Source organism: Eptesicus fuscus, chromosome 19, assembly GCF_027574615.1.
Source record: "Eptesicus fuscus isolate TK198812 chromosome 19, DD_ASM_mEF_20220401, whole genome shotgun sequence".
NCBI classification, from domain to species: domain Eukaryota; kingdom Metazoa; phylum Chordata; class Mammalia; order Chiroptera; family Vespertilionidae; genus Eptesicus; species Eptesicus fuscus.
In genome coordinates, this window is record NC_072491.1 from 12,100,566 (window position 1) to 12,126,505 (window position 25,940).

General features: G+C 35.6%; 1 protein-coding gene and 1 non-coding gene across 2 annotated transcripts in view; both read left to right on the forward strand.

Annotated features, from left to right (window-relative positions):
* VPS13B (vacuolar protein sorting 13 homolog B) overlaps nt 1-25,940 on the forward strand; it is a 593,664-nt gene that overhangs the window by 250,549 nt on the left and 317,175 nt on the right. Inside the window, exon 24 of the mRNA XM_008148507.3 lies at nt 12,519-12,739. Within this exon, the coding sequence (XP_008146729.2) occupies nt 12,519-12,739 (221 nt within the window). The remainder of the gene's footprint in view (nt 1-12,518; nt 12,740-25,940) is intronic.
* On the forward strand, nt 7,289-7,452 carry LOC114234125 (U1 spliceosomal RNA). The gene has a single exon (XR_008554656.1). It is a non-coding gene; the product is annotated as a U1 spliceosomal RNA (small nuclear RNA).

Sequence of the window (25,940 nt, forward strand, 5' to 3'; positions counted from 1 at the left end):
GGTGGTCAGTGCATGTCATAACTACGGGTCGGAACATCTTCCCCCTGGTAGTCATTGCGCATCTTAGGTACTGGTCGGGTGGTTGGATGGCCGCTTGGGCTTTCATATATATATATATATACATATAGTGATATTTTTAATTTTGTTGTTTCTTTTAAATATGGTAGTGCACATGTAAATCAGTCTCATTGAAAGATCTACATAAAAATAAACTAAGTGATCTACAAAGAAAGATTTACAAAGTAAATGAACATAACTAAGTGATGCTGTTTATTGACATCCACACTTTTCAATCCTATTCATGTACTTATATATATGTATATTAATGGATTCTAGGCACAAAAGATCATAGGCAATATGGTATAATCATTAAAACGCTAAAGAGATAAAATTAACTTGAGAAGAAAGTTGGTTTTAGATGTGTGCATTAGGCTAAACTCAGACTGTTGACTAGGTTGACCTATTTTTTTAAATTATTTTTTTTTTCCATCACGATTTATCCCCCCATATCCTCTTTCACCTCCACCCAGTCCCTTTCCCCCCACAGTCACCACACTGTTGTCCCTGTCTATGAGTTCTTTCTCGCCTTCCTTTTTCCTTTATTGCTCAATCCCTCCATGCCCCCAGCCCCCCACCCCCACCCAAGAGCTGTCAGCCTGCTCTTTATCTGATTTAAACCATGACTTATGAAAGTCTATGTGATGGCATATACATAATGAAATGAATATATTATTTGGCTCGAGCATAATGTATTTCTCAATTTCTCATTTATTTAGGAAAAGTAGATAATTGTGTGATGGTTGGAGCCATGGCTCTTGCTTTAATAAGTACTTGATTTGTGATATTGCAGTGTTTTCGGTGCAAATTCATACCCTTTTGAACTTTGACATATTGATCTCAAACAGTATGTGAACCTGGAAAAGTTTTAAATCTCAAAGTAAATAATGTGAATCTATATTTTAATAACAAGGTTTAAATTTTTGACAGTGCTAAACAGGTCAACACATTGTTCATATTATTAGGATGTAAGTGTATGAATACTGATATCATAAAGATTACTATACATACGTACTGTTTTTGAAAAGCAAAGTCTGTGCAGTTCTGACTGTGCCTTGATGTTAATTTCTCTCTCCTTTTCTTTGTATTGAAATTTTCATTGAAATATAGTTTTCTCAGATTAGTCAGAAGTAAGCATGATTTCAATGCCAGAAATTGAAGTTGATATTGAAGATTATTAAATATGAATGCTATTATCATAGTTATAGAATTTTATTTTCAGAAGGAAGTTTTTTAGAGTTTTTTTTTGTGTGTGTGTGTGTCTGTGACTTTTGTCTTGATGCAAGGATCATTTCCCTAGCACAGTGGTCGGCAAACTGCGGCTCACGAGCCACATGTGGCTCTTTGGCCCCTTGAGTTTTTAGCAAAGGCCAGTTTAGGAGTACCCTAATTAAGTTAATAACAATGTACCTCCCTATATAGTTTAAGTTTAAAAAATTTAGCTCTCAAAAGAAATTTCAATCGTTGTACTGTTGATATTTGGCTCTGTTGACTAATGAGTTTGCCGACCACTGCCCTAGCATATTGAAATGTCATACCCATTCTTTGCCATTTGCTTTTGGTTATAGGGAATTCTTTATTATCACAACAGCTATTATATAGTATATCAAGGATATGCCAACTTCTTAAAGTGAGTGCTGCTGCTGCTGCTTCTTCTTCTTCTTCTGGTTTTAACTCTGGAATAACTTTTGTAAGGTTAAAATGATTTGTTCCTTGATTTGTTGTTGTTGTTAGAACTCCCTCATATGTATATGACAACTTTTAAAGATATAACTTGTATATTGTAAAATTATTCCCTTTAACATATATAACTAGAGGCCTGGTGCACGAAATTCGTGCATGGGGGGGTTGTCTCTCAGCCCAGCCTGCACCCTCTCCAATCTGGGACCCCTCGAGGGCAGTCGGACATCCCTCTCACAATCCAGGACTGCTGGCTCCCAACTGCTCACCTGCCTGCCAGCCTGATCACCCCCTAACCACTCCCCTGCCAGCCTGATTGCTGTCTAACTGCTCCCCTGACAGCCTGTTTGCCCCCAACTTCCCTCCTCTGCCAGCCTGGTCACCCCTAACTGCCCTCCCCTGTGGGCTTGATTGCCCCCAACTGCCCTCCCTTGCAGGCCTAGTCCCTCCCAACTGCCCTCCCCTGCTGGTCTGATCGCCCACAACTGCCCTCCCATGCTGGCCATCTTGTGGTGGCCATCTTGTGTCCACATGGGGGCAGGATCTTTGAACACATGAGGGCAGGCATCTTGTGTGTTGGAGTGATGGTCAATCTGCATATTACTCTTTTATTAGATAGTATTAGAAGAAAAAAATATATAATCAGATAATCTTTGCTCTATTTAGTAGATGATTTTTAGTAAATTTAGTTTTGTGCAACCATCACCACTATCAAGTTTTAGAATGTCTGGTCTCATCTCTCCAGAAACGAATTGTTACACTACTGGCAGTTACTCTTCATTCCTCCTTCCCTTAGCCCCTGGAAACCACTAATATTTCTGTAGCTATAAATTTGCTCATTGTAGACATTTTATATGAATGAAATCACACAGTTTATTGTCTTTTGTGACAGGATACTTTTCCTTACATAATATTTTCAAGGTTGATTCATTTCATTTTATGGTTGAATTATAATCTATTTTATGTATTTACCACATTTTCTTTATCCATTTATCAGTTGATTGGCATGTAAGTTGTTTTCACTTTTAGCTATTATGATTAATGATGCTATGATCATTCTTGTACATGTTTTTGTATAGATCTAAGTTTTAATTTCTATTAGATATATGTACCTAGGAAAAGAATTGTTGGTTCATATGGTATCTCTATGGTTAAGCTTTTGAGGAATTGATGGAATGTTTCCCAAAATGTCTTTGCCATTTTACAATCCCACGTCGATGTATGAAAGTTCTGACTTATTCACATATGTGTCACCACTTGTTATTGCCTGCCTTTTTGTGCTATCCACCCCATTGGGTGTGAAGTTACATCTCATTGTCATTTTGATTTGCGTTTCCCTAATGACTGAAGATGTTGAGCATTTTGCATGTGCTTGTTGGCCATTTGTAGCACTATTTTTATTTGTTCTTATTATATTCAGATCCTTCACCTGCTTTTTAGATGGGTTACTTCTCTTTTTTAGTGTTGACTTGGAAGAGTTCCTTATATATTCAGGATATTAGACCCTTATTAGATATATGATTTGCAAATATTTGTAGGTTGTTTCCTTTATAATGTATTTTTAATTTCATTTTTCTCTGCTAAATTGGAAGTGATTCCTCACTATTTTTTTATTTTAATTGTAGAAATTAACACTCCATATAACAAACTCCAGTCTTAGAAATATTGATGCATATTTAACTTGTTAATTTATGCAGCAAAATCAAGCTATTTACTCTGGTCCTAAATAATGCACAGGTCTTCAAATAATTTAATAATTCTTACCAGATTAACCAGTTGTCATTGTCATATATTTTAATTGTTTTTTAATTTTTAAGCTTTATAAGATAATAAAATTTTACAAAATAATTTCTTATATGTGATATACATGTTTAACCAGTGCAGGGTTTAGAAAAATCCTATATAATAAAGAGCTAATATGCTAATTAGACTGAACAGCAGAATGACCATCCAGATGAAGCCGGGGCCACGAGGGCCAGGGTTGTGAGCGCTGAGGCAGCCAGGGCTGCGAGGGCCAAGCCCCTTGCACAAATTTCGTGCATCAGGCCTCTAGTTATTCAGTAAAGGGTCAGATAATAGATACTTTCAGTTTCACCAGCTGTATGGTTTCTGTTCCAGCTACTCTACTCTTTGTTGTGCAGAAGCAGCTATAACTGATATGTAAATGAATTGACATGACTGTGTTCCAATAAAACTTTATTCACAAAATCTGGCAGTTTGCCAGAGTTGGTCATGGCTCTACTTGCTGATTTATATATACTAGTGCCTTACTAGTCATTTCCTCTCTTAGCTCCATCTTTTCTTGTATCTCAGATCATTTTCCTTCTTCCTTTTTTTGTGATAACCTGCTTTTACAAGCTTAACTTTGTTTGAAAATGTCTGAATTTTGCCTTCCTTTTCAAAAGATATTTTTCTAAGTAGATAATTTCTTTTTGATAGTTCTTTTCATCTGACCAGTGAAGGTACTATTGTGCTGACTCTCGCTTTTCATTGCTCTTTTGAGATCCACGTCAGTTTTTGTTTACTTGAAGATATTTTGTCCTTTCTCTCTGGCAGCTTTAGAATATTGCCCCTCTGGCAGCCATCACTTTGTTTTCTGTATCTATGTGTCTATTTCTGTTTTGTTCTTTAAATCTTCTTTGGGTATTTGGGTTCTTTTGTGCTTCCATATACATTTTAGGATTGCTAATTATATTTCTGTGAAAAATGCCATTAGATTTTTGATAGTAATTACATTGAATATGTAGATTGCTTTGGGTAGTATAGACATTTTCACAATATTCTTCTAATCCATAAGCATAGGATATCTTTCCATTTATTTGTGTCTTTAACTTAAGATGATAATTATAATGCAACCAGAACAAAAGTAAAATGGGACCATTTTATTCATGTCTTAAGCTTTCTCTATATTCTGAGGATTCCAAAAGAGACATAAATTTGTCTTGAGTAAACCTTCACACAATGTTCATCCTTATTGATGAGGAAATTACTTGGCCCAGCTTTATGAGGAAATTTATTTGTTTTATATTCCTAAAACCTAGGATGGCTTTTTCATCAACCATCTCTGTTTGCTGTATTGCTCACTCTTGTCCAAATACATTATTCTTTCCTGGTCTCTTTAACTTCTGTCTTCCTGAAACTGGGTGAGGAACCCTGTCTCTGAAGTAGAAATAAAATCGTTCACTTCTTTCAATTCCCTTATAATATTCACTCACATGAAGCATTAAAGAATAGAGTTTACTGAAAATTTCATACTAAAGGCGTAAGTCGTATTGGTACACCCCTATCAAACAATTTTTAAATCTCTATTAGTCTCTCTCTCTTTTTTTTAATCTTTATTGTTGAAAGTATTACAGATGTCTGCTTCCCCCCCCCCCCCCTCCATTGAACCTTCTAGTCCTGTGGTCGACAAATTGCGGCTCGCGAGCCACATGCGGTTCTTTGGCCCCTTGAGTGTGGCTCTTCCACAAAATACCACGGCCTGGGCAAGTCTATTTTGAAGAATTGGCGTTAGAAGAAGTTTAAGTTTAAAAAATTTGTCTCTCAAAAGAAATTTCAATCGTTGTACTGTTGATATGTGGCTCTGTTGACTAATGAGTTTGCCGACCGCTGTTCTAGCCCATCCTGCCTCCCGTCCCAGGCCTTCTCCACACTATTGTCTGTGTCCATGGATTATAGACACTTTTGTACTTTGGAATTCTTAGCAACTTTGCCATAAGAGGTTTCTCTTCCAGACTCTTCTCTTTCTCTTTGATCTCCTAAGGAAAGGAAGTTCAACTTCCTCTCTCTTTTTCATATATTTTAGTTATTCCTGCCTAAAATCCCTTCCATGGCTTGCCATTAATCTTTGGATAAATATAAAATCCTTAACATGACCAATAAGATACTATATCAGTTGGCCCTGCCCACCTCTCCACCCTTATTTTTCTCTCTCCCACTGCTACCAGTTGCCCGCCTACAGCCTTCCGTAGGCTTTTCTGTGTTCTTTCAACAGCACGACTCTGTCCTGTCACAGGCATTATCATGTGCTAGGAATGTGCCTTCCTCATTGATCTCTTCTCCCGGCTTCCTCTTCTCATCCTTCAGGTTTCAGGGTATTTCACTAGTCAAGCCCCTCTCTTCTCTGCTCTCATTGTACCTGACTTGTCACTTTTACTACTCTTATCTGAATAATTTTTGTTCACCTTCTACATCCCCTAGTAAGGTGAAAAGGGCAGGCAATATATCTGTTTTGTTCACTGTTCTATTCCTAACATCTATCACAACCATGTTCCTAAATACGAGCTCGCTAAATAATTGTAGAGTTTGCTATTCAGTAAATAGCATATTTAGCTAACTCTTTTGGTTACTATAGGAGAAAAAACAATGAAAAGGTCAGCTTCTAACTTGTCTTCAGGTTCATGAGCAATGGAAAAGAATTCCTAGTCGTTATGATTTGGAAAAAAATTACCCACCATCACAAAGGTGGTCAGCAGGATAAACGAGATGGGTTCTCATAGATTTGAGACTTGGACTTCTAAAGTTCAGAACGAGGAACTATGTTGAAATGTGTCATCTGATTTCAATTGCCATGGGAAGGGAGAGATTATCTCTAATATACTCTAATAGAGCCAGATTCAATCTGTGTAGAGTGTTTGGGTCAAAATCAACATCTTGGATTTCATGAGGGAGCACTTGCAGTAAGGCTTGCAGATGTAATTTGCTGCATCCAGCTCACACCTCTGAGCAGATGGGTTTCTACACTGTGCCTAGCAGAGGTTTGTTTTTTCTTCTTTGAAAGATTTGCCTGTGACTTGAATAAAATATTTTGACAAATGGAATATTGAGATCATTTATAAATTAAAACTTTGCTGTTGTTGGATTTAGTGAATTTTAATAGAAACTGATGTGAAAATCGTTGAGCATCTATGAAAAATAAATTAAAACGTTGCTATTATTGGATTTAGTAAGTTTTAATAGAAACTGATGTGAAAATTGTTGAACACCTATGAAAAACAGGAGAGCTGTTTTTTTTCGTGTAATTGTGGTTCACTTCAGTAGAACAATAAACATATGTATTGTTCCATTTCAGATTTTTAAAAATATCATAGTTTGATAATTATATTTTCCACTTGTTCTGAAGGATCATGATACACTACTGTAATAGTTTCTTTCCAGTTTTACTGAGTGTCTTTGACTTTAATCCTTAAACCATATGTAAATGGGATTCCTTAGGGGAAAGAGGGAGCTCAGAAAAGAGCTTCAGATTTCTCCTTGATGTTGTTTTTAAAATAGTTCTCTTGAAAACCATCACATATATGTTACAAATGAAATTAAGCTGTTGAATTGCCTACATGCAGTTAATAGATTTGCATTTCAATAGACGTTATTTGCTTCAAAGTAGTTCACATCCAGCCTGCTCCTTCACTTGTTTAGCTGTAGATTCTGTGACATTTAAAGACTGGAAAAGGAACCGTCTTTTATTTATTTCCTGTTAATCAGTTTTTCATTTTCTACCCCCTCTCCCCCCCACACACACACACTTATTTTAAAAACAGAAAAACAAAATGGCATACTTACCTGGCAGGGGAGATACCATGATCAGGAAGGTGGTTTCCTCAGGGCAAGGCTTATTGATTGCACTTCGGATGTGCTGACCCCTGCGATTTCCCCAAAGGTGGGAAATTCAACTGCTTGATTTGTGATAGTGGGGGACTGAGTTGGCACTCTACTCTGGAAAAAAAAAAGGCAGATCTGATATGCTGTTATATTTTGGTTGATCACCTTTTGAAAATAAACGATATAATTTATATTGTCTTAAGATCTTAAAAATGTGTTTTTAAAATCATAACAAGGTAATATGTTCTCTTTAAAGGAAATTTATTTTTTTATTGCGTTACAATTGACATTTAATATTGTGTAAGTTTAAGTTATAAAACATTGATTTGATACATTTGTATATTGCAATGTCATTACCACTGTAGTGCTAGATAACCCTTCTATCGACTCACATGTTTACTATTTGTTTTTCGTGCTGCGAACATTTAAAATCTAGTCTCTTAGCATCTTTGACATATATAATACAGTGCTTTTGACTATATTAACTATGCTGTGCTTTAGACCAGAACGTATTCATCTTGAGTTACAAGTTTGCAACCTTTAACAAAATCTCCCTAATAATAATGCCAATTTAAATTTAGAGTTGTTCATTCATCTAATTTGTCTAACTTATTGGGACATGTAGTGTTGTTCATAATATTGCTTCTAAATTCTTTTCAATTTTTATAGGGTGAAAGTAATATTTCTTCATTTATTTTTGATTTTGGCAACACGTGGGTTTTCTCCTTTTCTCTCTCTCTTGAAGGTTGTTAGGTTGCTTTCAGTTTCACTGATTTTTTTTCCCTATTTTGTTTCATTGCTTTCTGTTCTAATCTTTCTTGTTCCTTTTTTCTGCTTGATTTGTTTTGGTTTCATCTTACATTTTTTGGTTTCTTAAGGGGGAAATATTGAGGGTTTTTTTTTTTTAATTGAATTTACTGGGGTGACATTTGTTCACAAAACCATACAGGTATCAAGTATACAACTTAACAAAATATAATCTACACACTATTGTGTGCCCCTTGCCCAGGGCAATCTCTTTCCATTGCTCCTTCCCCCTCCTTTGCCCACATCTACCTACCCACAGCCCCCTTTCCCTTTGGCCCCCATCATACTGTTGTCTGTGTCAACCTCCAAAACCCCTCCCTGCTGACAGCTGTCAATCTATTTCATGTATCTGTGCCTCTGTTTCTATTTCGTTCATCACTTTATTTTGATTCCACATGTAATGATATAGTATTTGTCTTTCTCTGACTGGCTTATTTCACTTAGCACAATAATCTCCAGATCCTTCCATGCTGTCACAAAAGGTAAAATTTACTTCTTTTTTATGGCTAAGTAGTATTCCACTGTATAAATATACCACCACTTTAAAAAATGTTTTTATTTGTTTTAGAGAGAGAAGAAGGGAAAGGGAGATATAGAAATATTGATGATCAGCAGCCTCTTTGGAAGTCCCCATTACTTAATTAACATCACTTAGACTTAAAGAACCCTTTCTTTAACTGTCTTTAAGTCAATTAATTGCTTAAGTTGTTTGGGGAAATGATGTGAGCAATTTTGGGTCATTTATATTTGGGGAGTGTGGTGAATATAATCTCAAGAAAGTATTAACCCTCACAATAGATAGGAAAATATTCTTGATTACACTCTCATATTTGAAATAAAAACCTCCTGAGTCATACTGGATTGTAGGACATAGGGGGAAAAAAGGGAGATGAGGAAGATATTATTTGCTTCTAAAGATATTTAATGACTAAGGTTATGAAAGCAAGGAAGAACTGAGTAGAGTGTTACCTTTGTCTTCTGCTTCTAGTGTTGTGCAAAATCAGCAACATATGGTAGAATGTATGGAAATCAAACTATATATTTTTCTAAAATTTACTCAATTGTACATCAATATTATCTAATTCCTTACCCATTGTTGACACAGTCTCTGAATTTCCTTTCTTTTTTCGTTTAGTCCCAAAGCCCCGTCATATTCATTTTCTTTTACCTTATTTTATTTGAACTACATCAGTGTTAGGTCATCATTTTCTTGAGAATTATTTTATTGATATGTTTTTCTCTGTTGATTATGTGTAGAGGAGGGTTTACAAATGCATATACAAATGGAATTCTCAGTCTTCTTGCTTTGTTTTTATTTTTTCTTATTCTTTAGACAGTTTGTTTGAAATTTTCTGAATTCTGCCAGCAATAGTTTCTCTAAAATAAAGGATCCATATTATGGCATTAGAACTTTCCAATTAAAGGAAAAATATTAATCTTGAAGGTTTCAGATTAGTACATTGTTCTGTCCTGTACTGAGTGTCTGAGCATATTTTATGAAGTCTCCAGAACATTATATTGCCTGTGTTATAAATAAATAAGGTGCTTTTATTTGTTTTTTATTTTGTGCATATACATGCATGTGTCTACAAAAGGAATACTTGTGCAGTTAATGACTTTTGCTTTGTGTAATATTTTTTATAATGTTTAATTCTGGGAATATTTGTCATTGCATATTAAGACCTCATCTTAAAGGTACATAAAATATTAACTTAAAAGGTTCTTTTAAAGACTTAGAATATGATGTACTTAATTTCTTTTTATTGGTCTGATTCCAGTATAGAAGCAGAGGCACATATCTGAGACAGTCCCAATGTCATTTGGGATTTTTTAATTTAATGAATTTAAATGTGCTGCTTTTTATCCAGCATAACAACCACTTGGCATTTCTTGGATAACATAAAACTTGAAAACTATATATAGCTCACTACCAGTTTTAAAATGTGTAACCTCAAATCATTCCAAAATATTTTAAGACAAATTTGACAAAGCCTTTATTTTGTGAATAGCATGGAAATCTTTATAGGTTTTAAAATAATTTTAGAATTAGTTACAGATGATTTAAAGTTTGTTATTTTTTCTTGGGGGCAACATTTCTTAAGTCTGAAAACAGGCAGATTACCATAGTACTGACCACATATTATCATGCAGTTCTAGTTGTTTCCATTCAAGTTATTGTGGACTACTTTATAGCTAGATTTATTATCTAAGTCTCAAGTTAAAAAAGTTTCTGATTTTAATTTTATTAACTATAATTGGTCAAGACATTTTGAATATTTAAATTTATGAGGTCTGATTGTTGCATTCATTGAGTATCACCTTTCATGACACAAATGCATATTTAGATTTCTTTAATATATACATTTATAGTATGATCCTCTTAGTAATGCACTTAAGCTTTGTTGTTGTTGTTTGTTTTTTTTTTTTTTTTTGTGTGTGTGTGTGTGTGTGTGTGTGTGTATGTACCTGGAAAAATAACATGTGATCCTGGTTCTAATCTGTGTTGGCATGTTCAACACTATGGGGGGTGGAACTTTAAGGAAAATATAACAGTGTTAATAGTGCTTATTATTGGGAGTGACACAGTGGACAGTAGATTGTGGCTGTTTTATTACTTTTATCTTTTATATATTACTAGGGGCACAGTACACCAATTTATGCACCTTGAAAGGAGCTGTGGGCCGCTAGGCTGTGGTGGGCACAGGGGCGGGTCTCAGCCCATCCTCTGCGCTATGAGCAGCGGCTCCAGCTGCAGGTGGGAGGGGCGCTGGAGCCAGCAGCAGGTGCGAGTGCCAGGCAGGACCTCGGCGCACGGAAGCAAAGAATTTTCAGTAACCACCAGAGGCTCGCCCTCTGACAGCGACTGGCACCCTGCCTTGGTCTGGTGGCCCCGCTCACCTGCTCCACCATCCTGCCACGGCTGACGCCCACCATGTTCTGCACTCTGCCACCTGCTGCCGATGCCCGCCATGTTCTGTGCGTGCCCCTGGGTGGTCAGCGCACGTCATAGCTACCTATTGTTCGGTTGTTCCGTTGTTTGGTCTATTTGCATATTAGCCTTTTATTATATAGGATATTTTCAAGATTATCTTTAGTGAGGTACTAGTACTTCTCTAATTAGAAAGTAAATAAGTATTTTCATTTGTTTTAAAATAATTGAGCTACTTAAAAAAGAAGTCTGTAGTATTCAGTCTATACTGACAGGTAGTGGTAGAATTGCAAAGTGAAAAATACAAGTTATAAGGAACATATTTTTCATCAAATTGGTATTCCAGTAATAAATATTTGAATCTGAGTACACTTTTAAGAATTATTTCACAAAGTACTTTTTCTCTAGCTATAATAAAAAATGGTTTTATCTTACAATTTTATATTAATCTCTGATAAATAAATAAAAGGAAATAGTATAGAAAAGGAATTTTGTTTTTAATCCTAAACTTTTTGAATGTTTATACTTTTATCAAGTGTATTTTATATAAAAATGACATTATACATGAGAATCACCTAGGGAAGGTACTGAGATGTATCTTTGGTCTTACCACCAGAGATACTGATTAAGTAGATCTGAAGTAGAAACCTGGAGACTATATTTTAAGTAAGCACTTGCATGATTCTGTTGCAGGTGGTCCAACAGACCATATTATATTGTTTATTCTTTTCTTTTCTCATTCCACAGGCAGATCTGTGATCACCTTCAATCACTGCAAAGATTATTGCATTTTCCTAACTTAACACACTCTCTGTGCTCTCTGAAGTATAGTGCGTACATCCCCAGCAGTTGCACAATATAACCCACTAGGATGAGGGAAGAGGAAGTTAGAACTTCTATTTATATTTTTCTTTCATTTCCTTCATTTCTATTTCTGTTTTATAATGTATGTAATTATTGATGTAATAGTATGTTATAATAAATACAAATATAAACAATTTTAGAAGGTAACTTAATATAGCATGCAAATTGTTTACCACATTACTCTCTGGTATACTCTATTATTTTTTTTTTTTAGATATTAACAATTTACAGTTTCTTTTCTTTTTTTTCTTAATATATTTTTATTGATTTCAGAGAGGAAGGGAGAGAGAGAGAGAAAAAAAAGAGAAACATCAATGATGAGAGAGAATCATTGATTGGCTGCCTCCTTAATGTCCCAGGCTGGGGATTGAGCCTGCAACCCGGGCATGTACCCTGACCAAGAATTGAACTGTGACCTCCTGGTTCATAGGTCGATGCTCAACCACTGAGCCACACCAGTCGGGCTACTATATCCTTTTTTAATTATACCTTGTTGAATGTTTTATAATTCAAATTTAGATAATAGACAACTTACTATCTAGTGACAATTAACAACATTTATGTATGTGTGCTTCTTTATCAGGTGATGCTTTTCCTTGGACTATTAGCTTGCATCATTTCAGCGTATATACCCTTTTTGGAAAACAAGTGACACTTTGCCTAGTGGATCCTATGGGTTGTACCTCTACTCTAGCCGTGACATCTCAAAAACTACTTGCAACAGCACCTGATGCAAGACATTCATTTGTTGTCTGCCTCCATGTTGACCTAGAGTCGCTTGAGATAAAATGCTCAAATCCCCAGGTTGGTACATTTGATTTATGAAAGGAAATTTAAAATAATGTGATTTAAGAACAATTGTTATCCATTTTGTTGCAGAGTTTCTCTTCTATTAAGCATCCTAAATTTATTTTTAACAAGGCCATCAAGATTAGAATGGTTAGATTAAGCATTTCTTTGAAGCTCTCTCAAGTTTTGTAATTTAAACTCTTTTAAAAATGTAATGGTGGCAGCATAAATGCATCTTTTGGCTGATGGAATGAAATCAGTTGCAGATGTAAAGTTTTTAAATACTGATGAACTACTTTACCATCAGACTGGAGGAGTCTGTTGAAGTGATCAAATGTAATTTTCACTCAGATTATCATTCAGAACTTCTTTTGCTCAATATGTAACTTTTTTTTTTAAAAAGCACTGTTTACTATTTTAAAAAGGTATTTTGTTACTCTCATAACATTAGTTGATATAGGCCAAACATATTGTATTCTACAGTTTTACAATTTGACTTCTATTTTAATCACCTAGGTTTGTGCAAATTATTAATTGCATAGAATTTAATGTTTGTTTCTTTGACCTCAAGCAGACTATAGTATATTTTTATATAGCTTATCAGTGTTGAATTCTATTTGAAATTTTATTTTTAAATGAGTACTTTTTAGAATATTACTAGATCTGCTATTGAAAATCTGTGTTTATCTCAGCATTAGTGGTTTTAAGCCAGTTTTAAAAGTATGTTTTTAAAGTGGGCTCAGCTATAACTCTGTTTTATAGATCCCCCTTTCTGATACCATCCTCTATCCCCGTACTGTATATCATACAGTTTGGTTTAATTTTCATTTTTATTTGTGCATGTTGTAAACATTGGACCTGCTATATATTGGTGATGGCCTTATTAAGATGATGCATATAATTGCCATTCTCTTAAGACCCACAGTGGTATAGGAGAGAATAATTATGAAATGACTTACTCTTTCATAGATTATTCCCTGAATGCTATTGCTGATATTTGCTTAAAAACATTTCCAAGAGGAAGGGAAATTATTATGGATTGAATTGTGTTCTTCCCAAAAGATATGTTGAATTCCTAACCCCCACTATTTTAGTATTAGAGGCCCAGTGCACGAAATTCATGCACGGGTACTGTCTCTAGGCCTGGCTGGCGATCAGGGACAATCAGGGCCTTCTGGCTGCTGGCCGGGGCCTTCCTTCTGGCTGCCAGCTGGGGCATCCCTTCCCCGGCTGCCGGCTGCCAGCCAAGGCCTTCCTTCATTTTGTGCCGCCCCCTGGTGGTCAGCGCTCAACCACTGAGCCACACCAGTCGGGCTACTATATTCTTTTTTAATTATGCCTTGTTGAATGTTTTAACATAGCGAGCGATCGAACTCCCGAGGGGACACTTTGCATATTAGCCTTTTATATACAGTAGGCCCTTAGGTTACGTCGGAGATCTGTTCCTACCGTGCGACGTAACGCGATTTTCACCGTAAGTTGGAACCCACCTACATCACTCACATGGAGCACATACACAGCAGTAATGAAGTGAAACAGCAAAAAAATTTAAAAGAAAGATAACAATTCCTGACCTTTACTTGTGATAAATCAATAATAAAAACATAAAGCACATATGTACATACGTCGAAATGATGGAAATTTTTTTTTTAATAAATAAATGGGAGATGGCAACGTAACCATGAAACAACGTATGTCAAGTCTGACGTAACTTGAGGACTGCCTGTAATATAGACTTTATCTGGTAATAGGGTCATTATAGAAATAATCAAATTAAAATTAGGTTATAGGCTAAGCCCTAATCCAATGTGATTGATTTCCTTATAAAAATGGGAAATTTGGATATAGACACACACAGGGGAGAGTCATTGTGAAGATACCTGGGGAGAGTGCTATGTGCTAATATTGGACTAATTAAGCTGCAAGCTGAAGAATTCAAGGATTGTTGGCTACCACCAGAAGCAAGGAAGAGAGAAATCGATTCTGCTGTCTCAGAGGGAGGGTGGTCTACTAAACCTTGAATAGGTACTCTCCCCTCCAAAGTCATGGAACAAAAAATTCCTGTTGTGTTAAGCCACCCAGTTGATTATACTTCTGTATGGCAGCTGACAGACTCACCGCCTTTAGGTCCTTTAGCACAAATGTTAAAAAAGGAAAGCATGAGAGAGCCAGTTCTAGGCTGGCGGCAGAAGCCCACAACAACCCATTCATCCCACTGATTACTTCTGTATGCTCTGAGGGGAAAAGCAAAAAGTAACAACATAAAAAAAATATCCAATTTGTTTTAAAATAATTGAGTTGGAAAAATAAAGCTTTAAAGCTGCTATTATAATTTTTTTCATGAGGTATAAAGGAAAGCACACTGAATGAAAAAAGGCAAGAATTTTCATTGGGGAGGAAGTAAAAAACAAATAAAATTCTGAAAGGAAATTTCAGAATTGAAAATGCAATACCTAAATGAGACAAACTACCATATGGGCTTTGACGTGCCCTGCATATGACAGAAGAATCACTAAACTTGAACATGAAGCATAGAAATTACTGAAGTTGAAAAACAGAGAGAAAAACGGTATTGTGCCTCAGTGGCTGTGAGGCAAAATGTTCTAATGTGTAATTGGAGTTCCAGAAGGTAAGGAGGAAGATTGGAGCAGAAAAAAATTAATAAACAATTGCATAAAACTACCCAAATTCCAAAATTTACAAAAAGATAATAAGCTTTTACATATTCATGAAGTTCACCCAAACCTAAGAATGTTAATCTTTGAGGATAAAGTCAAAGAAAAACATACTTGGACACATTGTGCTTAAATTCCAAAAAAACAAAGATAAATCTTTTAGACATCTGGAAAGTAGTTACAAGAAGACTTTATATATAGGTTTACAATAGTTTGAATGAATACAGAATTCTCATTAAAAACTGTAAAGGACAGAAGACATTGGGAAAATATCTTTAAAGTGCTAAAAGAAAACAAGCTGTAAAGTCAGTCAAGATATCCCACAGAAATCAAAATGAAATCAAGACACTGCAGATCAAGCTTGTCAAACTCATGGCCCATGGGCCGCATGTGGCCCACAATGAATATTTTTGCAGCCCAGCCAGTATAATAGTATATAAGAAAAGTTTTAATAAAAATTTTGTAACTTAAATTTTACAATATCCTGTTTTACATAATTATTAATAACGAACTACAACGTTTGCTAATGACTGATTACTATAATCGTGTGGCATTCATTTCCCTTACGCGCCTTACATACAGGCATACCATTTCTCTCCACTAATACTAGCAGCGAATATTTTAGCAGCCGATTGCCACATCATTAATCTTGTACTGACTTGTTTGGTGTGCGCAACAGGAAATATTTCGCTTTCGGAGAACAAGAAAAATAGGTTCATTTGCATTATGCTTATTAATTTGTGCAGTTATATTCAGTGTGTGGTAAATTAACACTCAAGAAAAAAATATTAATATTTATTAAAATGTTCTGTTATTTTATGTTAACAATGACTCACTTATTTCAGCCCTTTTTATTCAGCATGTCTCTATCGAAATAAATTTACATTTCTATGAAAATTGAAGCTTTTGTTTTTTTGCAGGCCACATAAACTTAAACCTTGTTTATCTGGCCCATGTTAGCCTTTGAGTTTGACATGCTTACTGTAGATTAAGGGAAAGAGAGAACTGGTCACCAGGAGAATTGCTCTACAAGAAATACTAAAAGATATTCTTCAGGGTAAAGTATATTGATGCTAGATGGAAACTTAGATCTTCAGAAATAAAGAAAACCAACAAATAATAAATAGCTTCATAAATATATTTTTTTAGATTTTAAAAATATGTATGACTGTGGAAACAAATGTACATCTGCTGAGACTTTCAATGTTTGTGGATGTGATATAGAAAACATACAGTGGAAATGGGATTCTTCAATGGAGTCCTGAGAAATGCATTTCAAGGACCCATGCATAGGACTCAAGGCACAGTGGAATAATAGGAAGGACAGATTACAAAGGGATATGAAGAAACTTTTAGAGATAATATAAAAAAAGTATTCATATTTATCTGTAGTAGTAGCTTAATCCCTGTGTAATAAGCAGCTAACTGGTACTTGAAGTTGTCTCCCAGAGATCTTGTAATTTAGGGACTTATGAAATACTAGAGTCCCGGTGGATGCAGCCTGCTTGTTCAGTTGTTTGGTCGTCCCTCACTAACCCCCCTGCCGGCCTGGTCGTAGGCAGCCATCTTGTGAGGGCATGAGGGTTAATTTGCATATTACCTCTTTATTATATATATATATATATAATCAAATAGCTTTGGGAGGATTATCGTACTCTACATGTTCTGGTTATCCATAGCCATCCTAGCTGAAAATAAATACTGTTACCATTATTGTTTTAGTCTGGAACTCCACTATTATTAATCTTTAATATATATTTTTTTACTTGTGAGATAGTAATGTTGTGATTTGTATGGAATCATATTAAATGTAATACTATTGCTCAAAACTAGAGTTCTGGGATATCCTCTTTAGATATTTACCTTGTTTGGAACTAAGCTTAGATTTTGTTGTTGCTTAAATATAAACCACTTCTAAGCAAAGTCATCACATAGATAGGGGCTTATGTTAGGCCGGTATTTTCTAATGTCTCCCTCCTTTGTCCCTTTCTTCTGTAACCTGCCTCCCAGGGCATCCTTGCTGCTGTTCCTCAAATACCAAGGACCTTTATTTCAGACTTAAACCAAAACTGAATAAACCTCATGCCTTGAAAATCCCTTTCACTCAGAATGCAATCATTCTTTTTTTTTTTCTAATATATTTTATTGATTTTTTACAGAGAGGAAGAGAGAGGGATAGAGAGTTAGAAACATCGATGATAGAGAAACATCGATCAGCTGCCTCCTGCACACCCCCTACTGGGGATGTGCCCGCAACCAACGTACATGCCATTGACCGGAATCGAACTTAGGACCCTTGAGTCTGCAGGCCGACGCTCTATCCACTGAGCCAAACCGGTTTTGGCCAATCATTCTTATTAATCCCACTTTATCTTCTTTTAAAAAAAATATACTATTGATTTCAGAGAGGAAGAGAGGGAGAGAGAGATAGAAACATTAATGATGAAAGAGAATTATCAGTCAGCTGCCTCCTGCATGCCCTACACTGGGGATGGAGCCCACAACCTGGGCATGTGCCCTGACCAGGAATTGAACCATAACCTCCTGGTTGGTAAGTTGATGCTCAACCACTGAGCCATGCCGGCTGGGCTATCTTCTTGATAATTCCTCATCAACCAACTTCTGTTAAAGTATTAACCATGTGTTAAAACCAAAATTGATCACAAGGTTTGGGGAAATTTAAGTGATATATTTATTTAAAAAACTTGTAAATTGTATACTATATGAATGCCATTTTGATAGTTTAGATCAATTTTGTTATGTGAGACTCTTCTCATAAATTGGTCTGAATATCTCTGGTGGAATGAAGTTGTATTCCCGAAAGAATAGGAAGACACAGAGTATAGCACTTTGAAGAATCAATGTGTACTCAAAGATTTATTAAGGAGTTAATACTTTTTTATATCCTGGTGTGCCAGATTAACCAGAATTTTAATGATTAAACACAAGATTCCAAATAAACCTCTTCCTTGTGAGTAGATGCTTTAGCATATGCTTCTAGACTCCCCTCTGGATTCTGTCAAAACTACAAATGATGACTTGGTTATTTTTTTCACAAGTGAATTCAGCGAATATTTATTGAGTACTACATGTAAGCCAGAAATGAGGGAAACAAAGATGAATAAGATAAACACATGAGAAAGGCAAGGCCTATACACATCATAACCCAACTTTTGAAAGCCATAGATAATGAGCAATCTTGAAAGTATCACGGGAAAAATGATACATTACAAACAAAAGAACCAAGATTTGATTTTTAGCTTACTTGCCCCAAGAAACCACAAATCAGAAGAGCAACATTTTTAAATTGTGAAAAAAATATTTTAAATCTTTTCAACCCAGAACTTTAAATAAATATAACTTTTATGAATGAAGTCTAAATATATTTTCCCATAAAAAAATCAGTCACCAGTAGATCTGAACTATAAGAAATCCTAAAGGAAGTCCTTCATGCTGAAGGGAAATGAAACCAGATGTTTGAGCATCTTTTCAAATGTTTATTGACCATTGAGTTTGCTTTTTTGTGAGTTGGCAATTCATATTGTTTACATTAATTTGTATTTTCCTGATTACTAATAAGGTCAAGCAGTTTTTGAATGTTTATTGGCCAGTGAATTTGCTCTTTTAAAAATTGACAATTTTTATCATGTATCCAATTTTCCTGTTACATTTCTTATTTTGAAGAGCTTCCCTTATACTCTGTAAATACAAACCCTGTATTGGTAAAGCACTTACTTGCCTTTAAACTTCATAAAATCTTTTGCCAAAAAATGTTTAATCTTTCTTAGTGAAATATATCTGTGTCTCTTTTTATTTTCTGTGTGCCCTACCTCAAATAAAAGTATTGTGGGTCTGTAAAATACAAACATCCATATGTATATAAGATCCTAAAATTTCTCTTACTGTTTCTATGTTTTCTTTTAAGATTAATGACTCAAATTTTTCTCATGAATGGTTGCTTATAAATCCATTTGCTTTCGTTTTTTGTGTTGGTTTTTTTTTTTTTTTTTTTTTTTTTTTGGTGAAGAACAGTACTTCATGACTTTTTTTGTGTGCCCTGAACTTCTTTGAAAATCTGATAAAAGCTATGAGCTTTTCCCCCAGAACAATGTAAATACCTAACAGTAGCATTTCCATATATTATCAGAAGCTTTGTGGACTTTTGATTGTAGTCAGTGTATAAGCGTCTTGATTCCATTTCAGAGAAATTATTCCTACTTAAATACATACCATTCTTTTATTTATCCATTAGAGTGACATCGTGTTGACCCTTATACATTACTTAATTTGGTTTATTATTGCCAAGACACAGAGGCCTCAAGTAGTTTATATACTTAAAACTAGAGGCCCGGTGCACGAAATTCATTGCATGGAGGGGGCTTGTCCCTCAGCCCAGCCTGTATCCTCTCCAATATGGGACCCCTCGAGGGATGTCCGACTGCCCATTTAGGCCCAATCCCGGTGGGCAGTCGGATCCCTAAATGGGCAGTCAGACATCCCTCTCACAATCCAGGACTGCTGGCTCCCAACTGCTTGCCTGCCTGCCTTCCTGATTGCCCCTAACCGCTTCTGCCTGCCAGCCTGATCACCCCCTAACCACTCTACTGCCAGCCTGTTTGCCCCCAACTTCCCTCCTCTGCCGGCCTGGTCACCCCTAACTGCCCTCTTCTGCAGGGTTGATCACCTCCAACTGCCCTCCCTTGCAGGCTTGGTCCCTCTCAACTGCCCTCTCCTGCTGGCCATCTTGTGGTGGCCATCTTGTGTCCACATGGGGGCAGGATCTTTGACCACATGGGGGCAGCTATATTGTGTGTTGGAGTGATGGTCAATCTGTATATTACTCTTTTATTAGATAGGATAGAGGCCTGGTACAGGGGTGGGGGCCAGCTGGTTTGCCCTGAAGGGCATCCCGGATTAGGTGGGGGTTCCCTTGGGGCGTGGGGCAGCCTGAGCGAGGGGCCTGTGGTGCTTTGCAGGCCGGCCATTCCCCCTGGCAACGCAAGCGGAGGCCCTGGTATCTGGAATTTATTTTCCTTCTACAATTGAAACTTTGTAGCCTGGAGCAGAGCCAAGCCTAGGGCTCCTTCTGAGGCCGGCAGCCATTTGTGTTGGGGTTATAATTGAAACTTTGTTGCCTTAAGCAGGTGGTCCCGGCCAGGGTGTGCGGAAAGCTTTGCTTCCCCTGTTGCTGGCAGCAACCCTGGCCTGCTCTCTCAAGCTCCATTCTGCTGCCATTTGTTTGAATTTGTTTACCTTCTATAATTGAAACTTTGTAGCTTGAGTGGAGGCTTAGGCCTGGCCAGGGCAGGCGGAAAGCTTGGCTTCCTTTGTTACCTAGGAAACCTTGCTCTCTGTGGCTGTAGCCATCTTGGTTTGGGTTAATTTGCATACTCGCTCTTATTGGATGCTGGGTGTGGCTTGCGGGCGTGGCTTGTGAGTGTGTCGGAGGTATGGTCAATTTGCATATTTGTCTATTATTAGATAGGATAATAGTGCTGGTTCTATATATAGGGCAGACCCATAGAAAATTCATTGTTGTAGTTCTTTATATCAACTATAGAGACCTAAACCACTGTGTCAGTTCCTGGAACTCATTGTCATTCAAGAGCCTTGGACACAATAAATATATAACCTGGTTGGTTATTCAGATTTTACTCCCCTAGGGATGATTTCTGTCAAGTAGTCCCTTCATCTTAACTGCTTTACCAAAGTTATACAATTACCTTCAATCTTTTTAGAAACTAGTCTCTCAGACCTTAAAATTTGTGTTCATCCCAAAATTAAATAAGTCTATAGAATTCTCTATAATATAATTTCAATTTTCCCTCCGCCAATAAATTGGTATATTTCCTCTTCCTATATCGCATTCCTAGGAACAAAACTATCTTTGCATTTTTGGGTTTAAAAGTATGTGGAACTAGAGAAAGAATGGTTTTATTCTTCTTTCCTGTCCACTTACTCATAGTCTTACTGCTTTAATCTATGTTCAGTTTTCACTATTATAATGGAATTAATCCTTACTGTCTAAGAACACACTCATGAGTTCAGACAATCTTGGATTTGTATTCTTGTACCACTTACTCATTTGTGATTTCTCTGAGCCCCTGATTTTCATTTTTATATTTTAAAGAAAATTAGATATGGGAAACTATAATGTGTACGTGTAATGCTCTATATGAAAAAGGTATTTTTTGGCAAAAAAAAAAATTCTTTTGAAACTGAGTTTTAAAAAAAATTATTTTAAAAAATATTTATTGTTGAAAATATTTCATATGTTCCCCCTTTTCACCCATTGACCCCTTCTAGCCTGCCCCCACTCCAGGACTTCACCACACTACTTTCTGTGTCCATGCGTTATGCATACAAGTTCTTTGTTTGATCTCTTCCCACCCACCGCCACCTTGCCCCTGAGATTTTATGATTAGTAACAACCTGCATGCCAAATGAAATAGTCTTTCTCAATTCATATTCACTTAGAGCTCTTTGCACTATTCAAAACGTATCAGTAATTGCTTGTTGAAATTTCATTGCACTGGGTTCTACAGGACAGCTACTACACAAGGCCACTCTACTAATTCCAGAAGACATAGCAGCTCTACCTAATACATAGAAACAAACACAGGGAAGCAACCAAAATGCGGAGACAAAGAAACATGTCACAAATGAAAGAAATGGAATCAAGCAAACTACAGAGTTCAAAACAGTGGTTATAAGGTTGCTTAAGGAGCTTAATGAGCGCTTCAAGGGACTTAGTGAGACTAGCAGGGATCTTAGTGAGAATTTCAAGACATGAAAAAGGACCTGTCAGGAATTGAAATAAAGAATAATTTACAGGGATTCAATATAGTAGAGGATTCTGAGAATCAAATCAACGATTTGAAATATGAGGAAGCAAAAAAACACCCAATCATAAGAGCAAAATAAAAAAACAACCCAAAAATATGAAAATAGTTTAAGAAGCCTCTGGGATAACATCAAGTATACCAATAGTTGCATTATTGGGGTGACAGACGGAGAAGAGAGGGAGCAAGATATTGAGAACCTATTTGAAGAAATAATGACAGAAAACTTCCCCTACCTGGTGGAAGAAATAGACTTGTAAGTCCAGGAAGCACAGAGAGTCCCAAATAAGAGGAACCCAAAGAGGCCCACACCAAGACACATCATAATTAAAATGCTCAGGGTTAAAGACACAGAGAATCTTAAAAGCAGCAAGAGAAAAGCAGTTACCTACAAGGGAGTGCCCATATGACTGTGAACTGATTTTTCAACAGAAACTTTGCAGGACAGAGGGAGTGGCAAGAAATATTCAAAGTGATGAATAGCAAGGACCTGCAAACAAGATTACCTGACCCAGCAAACCTGTCATTTAGAATTGAAGATCAGATAAAGACCCTCACAGACTAGAAAAAGCTAAAGGTGTTCATTACCACCAAACCAGCTTTACATGAAATATTGAAGAGTATTCTTTAAGAAGAGGAAGAGGAAAATGGCAATAAATACATATCTATCAACAATTAAATCTAAAAATAAAAATAAATGAACAAGAAGTCTAATGAACAAAATAAACTGCTGAATAAAATAGAATCAGAGGCATGGAAACATGGAACAGGCTGACAAATCTCAGAGGGAAGGGGGGAGGGGAGGCAGGAAGAGATTATCCAAAGATCTTATATGCATATGTGCATTACCTATGGACACAGATAATAGGGTGGTGAAAGCCTGGGATGGGTCAGGAACTGGGTGGAGGAGGGCAATTGTGAGAAAAAAGGGGGGCATCTGTAATACTCTCAACAATAAAGATTTTTTAAAAAGTATCATTAATTGCTTGTTGAAATGCCATTCCTCTGATTTCCATTGACATTGTGTATCCATGGTTTTTCTTCTTCCTCTCTACCTTTATGACAACTCTTCTGTTAGACTCTCTCTACTAATATCCTGTAAGACAAGTTCTTCCTAACTGAATAGGATTTTCCATTGCCCCTACATCGTATGATGATCATTTGTTGCACTTGGCTTTTGCTCTTACTATTCTTTTGACTGGGAATCGCTTTCTGCACCCACCTAAATCCTGTCTATCCATTAGGAATGGATCTCCTTGTGGCTTATCGCAGCCTCTCTAATCCAGTTGTCTCCTTTCTGACTGGTCATAGATGAAAAGAGAATCTAGGTGAAATTAATTTTTAAACATTAAAATTTTACATTTTTGATATTGAGTTCATATTTAATACTCCAGATATTATTGATATTTAATTATTTTCATACATATCCCATATAATGCTGCCTCTCATGGTGTTCATTTTAAAGAGATTTTAAAAAATTTTACTGGGTTAAACTTACATATAATAAAGTGCACATTTAAATTATCTAATTTGGCACATGTACACCCACCAAACTATCCCCACAATCAAACTAATGCATAAGTCATCATCCACCAAAGTGTCTTTGGTCCTCCTTTCATTCTTCTCCCCATCTTAGGCAACCACCGTTCCTGTCATGTATTTTTCAATTTGCTAGAATTCTAGATAAATGTAATCATACAATTATATTCTCTCATTCTCTCTCATTTTTGTCTAGTTTCTATTACTCAGCATAATTATTTTGGATTCATGTTTTTGCATAAACCCATAATTTATTTTTAATACTGCATATTGTTCTTGTGCGGATATACTACATATTGTTTATCCACTTATTGATGAATATTTGAGACCCCCCCACCCCCTCTGTTTTGGACTATTATAAATAAATGAGTATTTGTATAAGGTCTTTATATAGACATAGACTTTTATTGGAGAAACACTTAGAAGTGAAATGGCTGGATCATATGGTGGGTATATCCCTTTTTCAGAAACTGCCAAATTCTAAATTTTGAATTCCCATCAACAGTAAATGAGAGTTTCCATTGCTCTGTATTCTCGCCAGTACTTGGTATGCTTAAGATTTTTTTTTTTTAATTTTAGACATTTTAATAGGTGGGTAATTTCACTGTGGCTTTAATTGGCATAGTTTTTGATACACTTTAATGGGTATGAGTTGAACACTTTAATTTTTTTTTTTTGCCTTTTTTTTTAAGCCTCTGATTTTGGGAAGTCTCAGTTCTGTGATAGCAACTTTCTCCTTTAAAAATAAAAATAGGTTTAAAGTTTATGTCAGAGTTTGTTTGGTATGTTAAATACACAGCATCCTTGGTGACATTCATAAACAATTATTTAATGTAACTGTTACAATCAGAAGTAGTGACAATAAAGTAGCATCTATCCCTTAAGTAAATAAACCTTATGCCCTCAGAAGTATTTACAACCTGTTTTCTTTGGCTTATGCTTTCCTTATTTGTCAGTTCCAATTGTTTAAGAAAAAGTAAAATAATCATTTAAAAAATTTGGGTTGCCATAAGGTTGTTTCTTTTTAGAGAGAACTTATTCATGATAATGAAGGATGAAAGAATTTGAACTAAATTTTTAAGAGGTTTTTTTGTAAGATCTGTAGCCATTAGATTATTTTTTTTAACAAAAAGAGCTATAACCTGAGATTTGAGACTTCATCACACAAAAAGGAGAAAACTGTAACCCAGTACTGTTTTATATCAAATAAGGATTGACAACAGTGTTTTTATGCATCTGTTCTGCCCACATAAGAAGCCAGCTTTATCATCTGGATGTGTCCTGGGGCTGAAACTTTTTATAAATATAAGAATTTTGCTTTTTTTTTTTTTTTAAATGGCAAGCAGAATATGGTATCCAGCTGTGGATTTGCTTATATATTGTGTTGGCATTTTTTCTCTGGGCTTATTTTATACAGTATATGGCAATATGTTGTCATACAAATTCCATGATTAATGCTTATTTATGAAATCTTATGTAAATATCTTAGAACTTAGTCAAACAATGTGCAAGTTAAAACATTTTTTTCCTCTGAATATTGGAATGACAAATACTAGGGGAATAGTAGGTTGGATGGTTTATGTTCTTTATCTATAGAAAAGTCTTATATTTAACATTTTCCCTTTACTATTCTATTATTTTTTCACTTTATTTTGCTGGGCAAGAAGTCCAGTTTCATATATATTCCCCTGAGAAATAGAATTTAAATGTGGGAATCAAATAATGTTAATTATTTCATGAAACACTAAATAATCATATTTACTAAGATATATTTGATTTCTAACTTGATTCTGTTAAGAGGCATTTCTTTGCGTTTGCTTTATTCATATATTAAAAGAAGTCTGTCCTGGAATAACTTGTTATATTAGCATTATTATCATAGTAGCATTATTTTCCTACGAAAATGCTACATTGTTTATAAAATATCCCATTGCTAATGAGGCAGATTTCAAGTGTGATTAAATTCATTATATCTGTTTCAAATTCAAATCGTGATAAAATTGTACATTTTTGTATCTGAATTTTTTCTCTATATCTCTTATCAGAATCATAGTGTGGTGATAAAATATTCATGATAATATATAATAATTGCCTATCATAGATTATAGATCATGATCAGTGATACATTGATATATATATCTTTTTATATTCTTGTTTTCC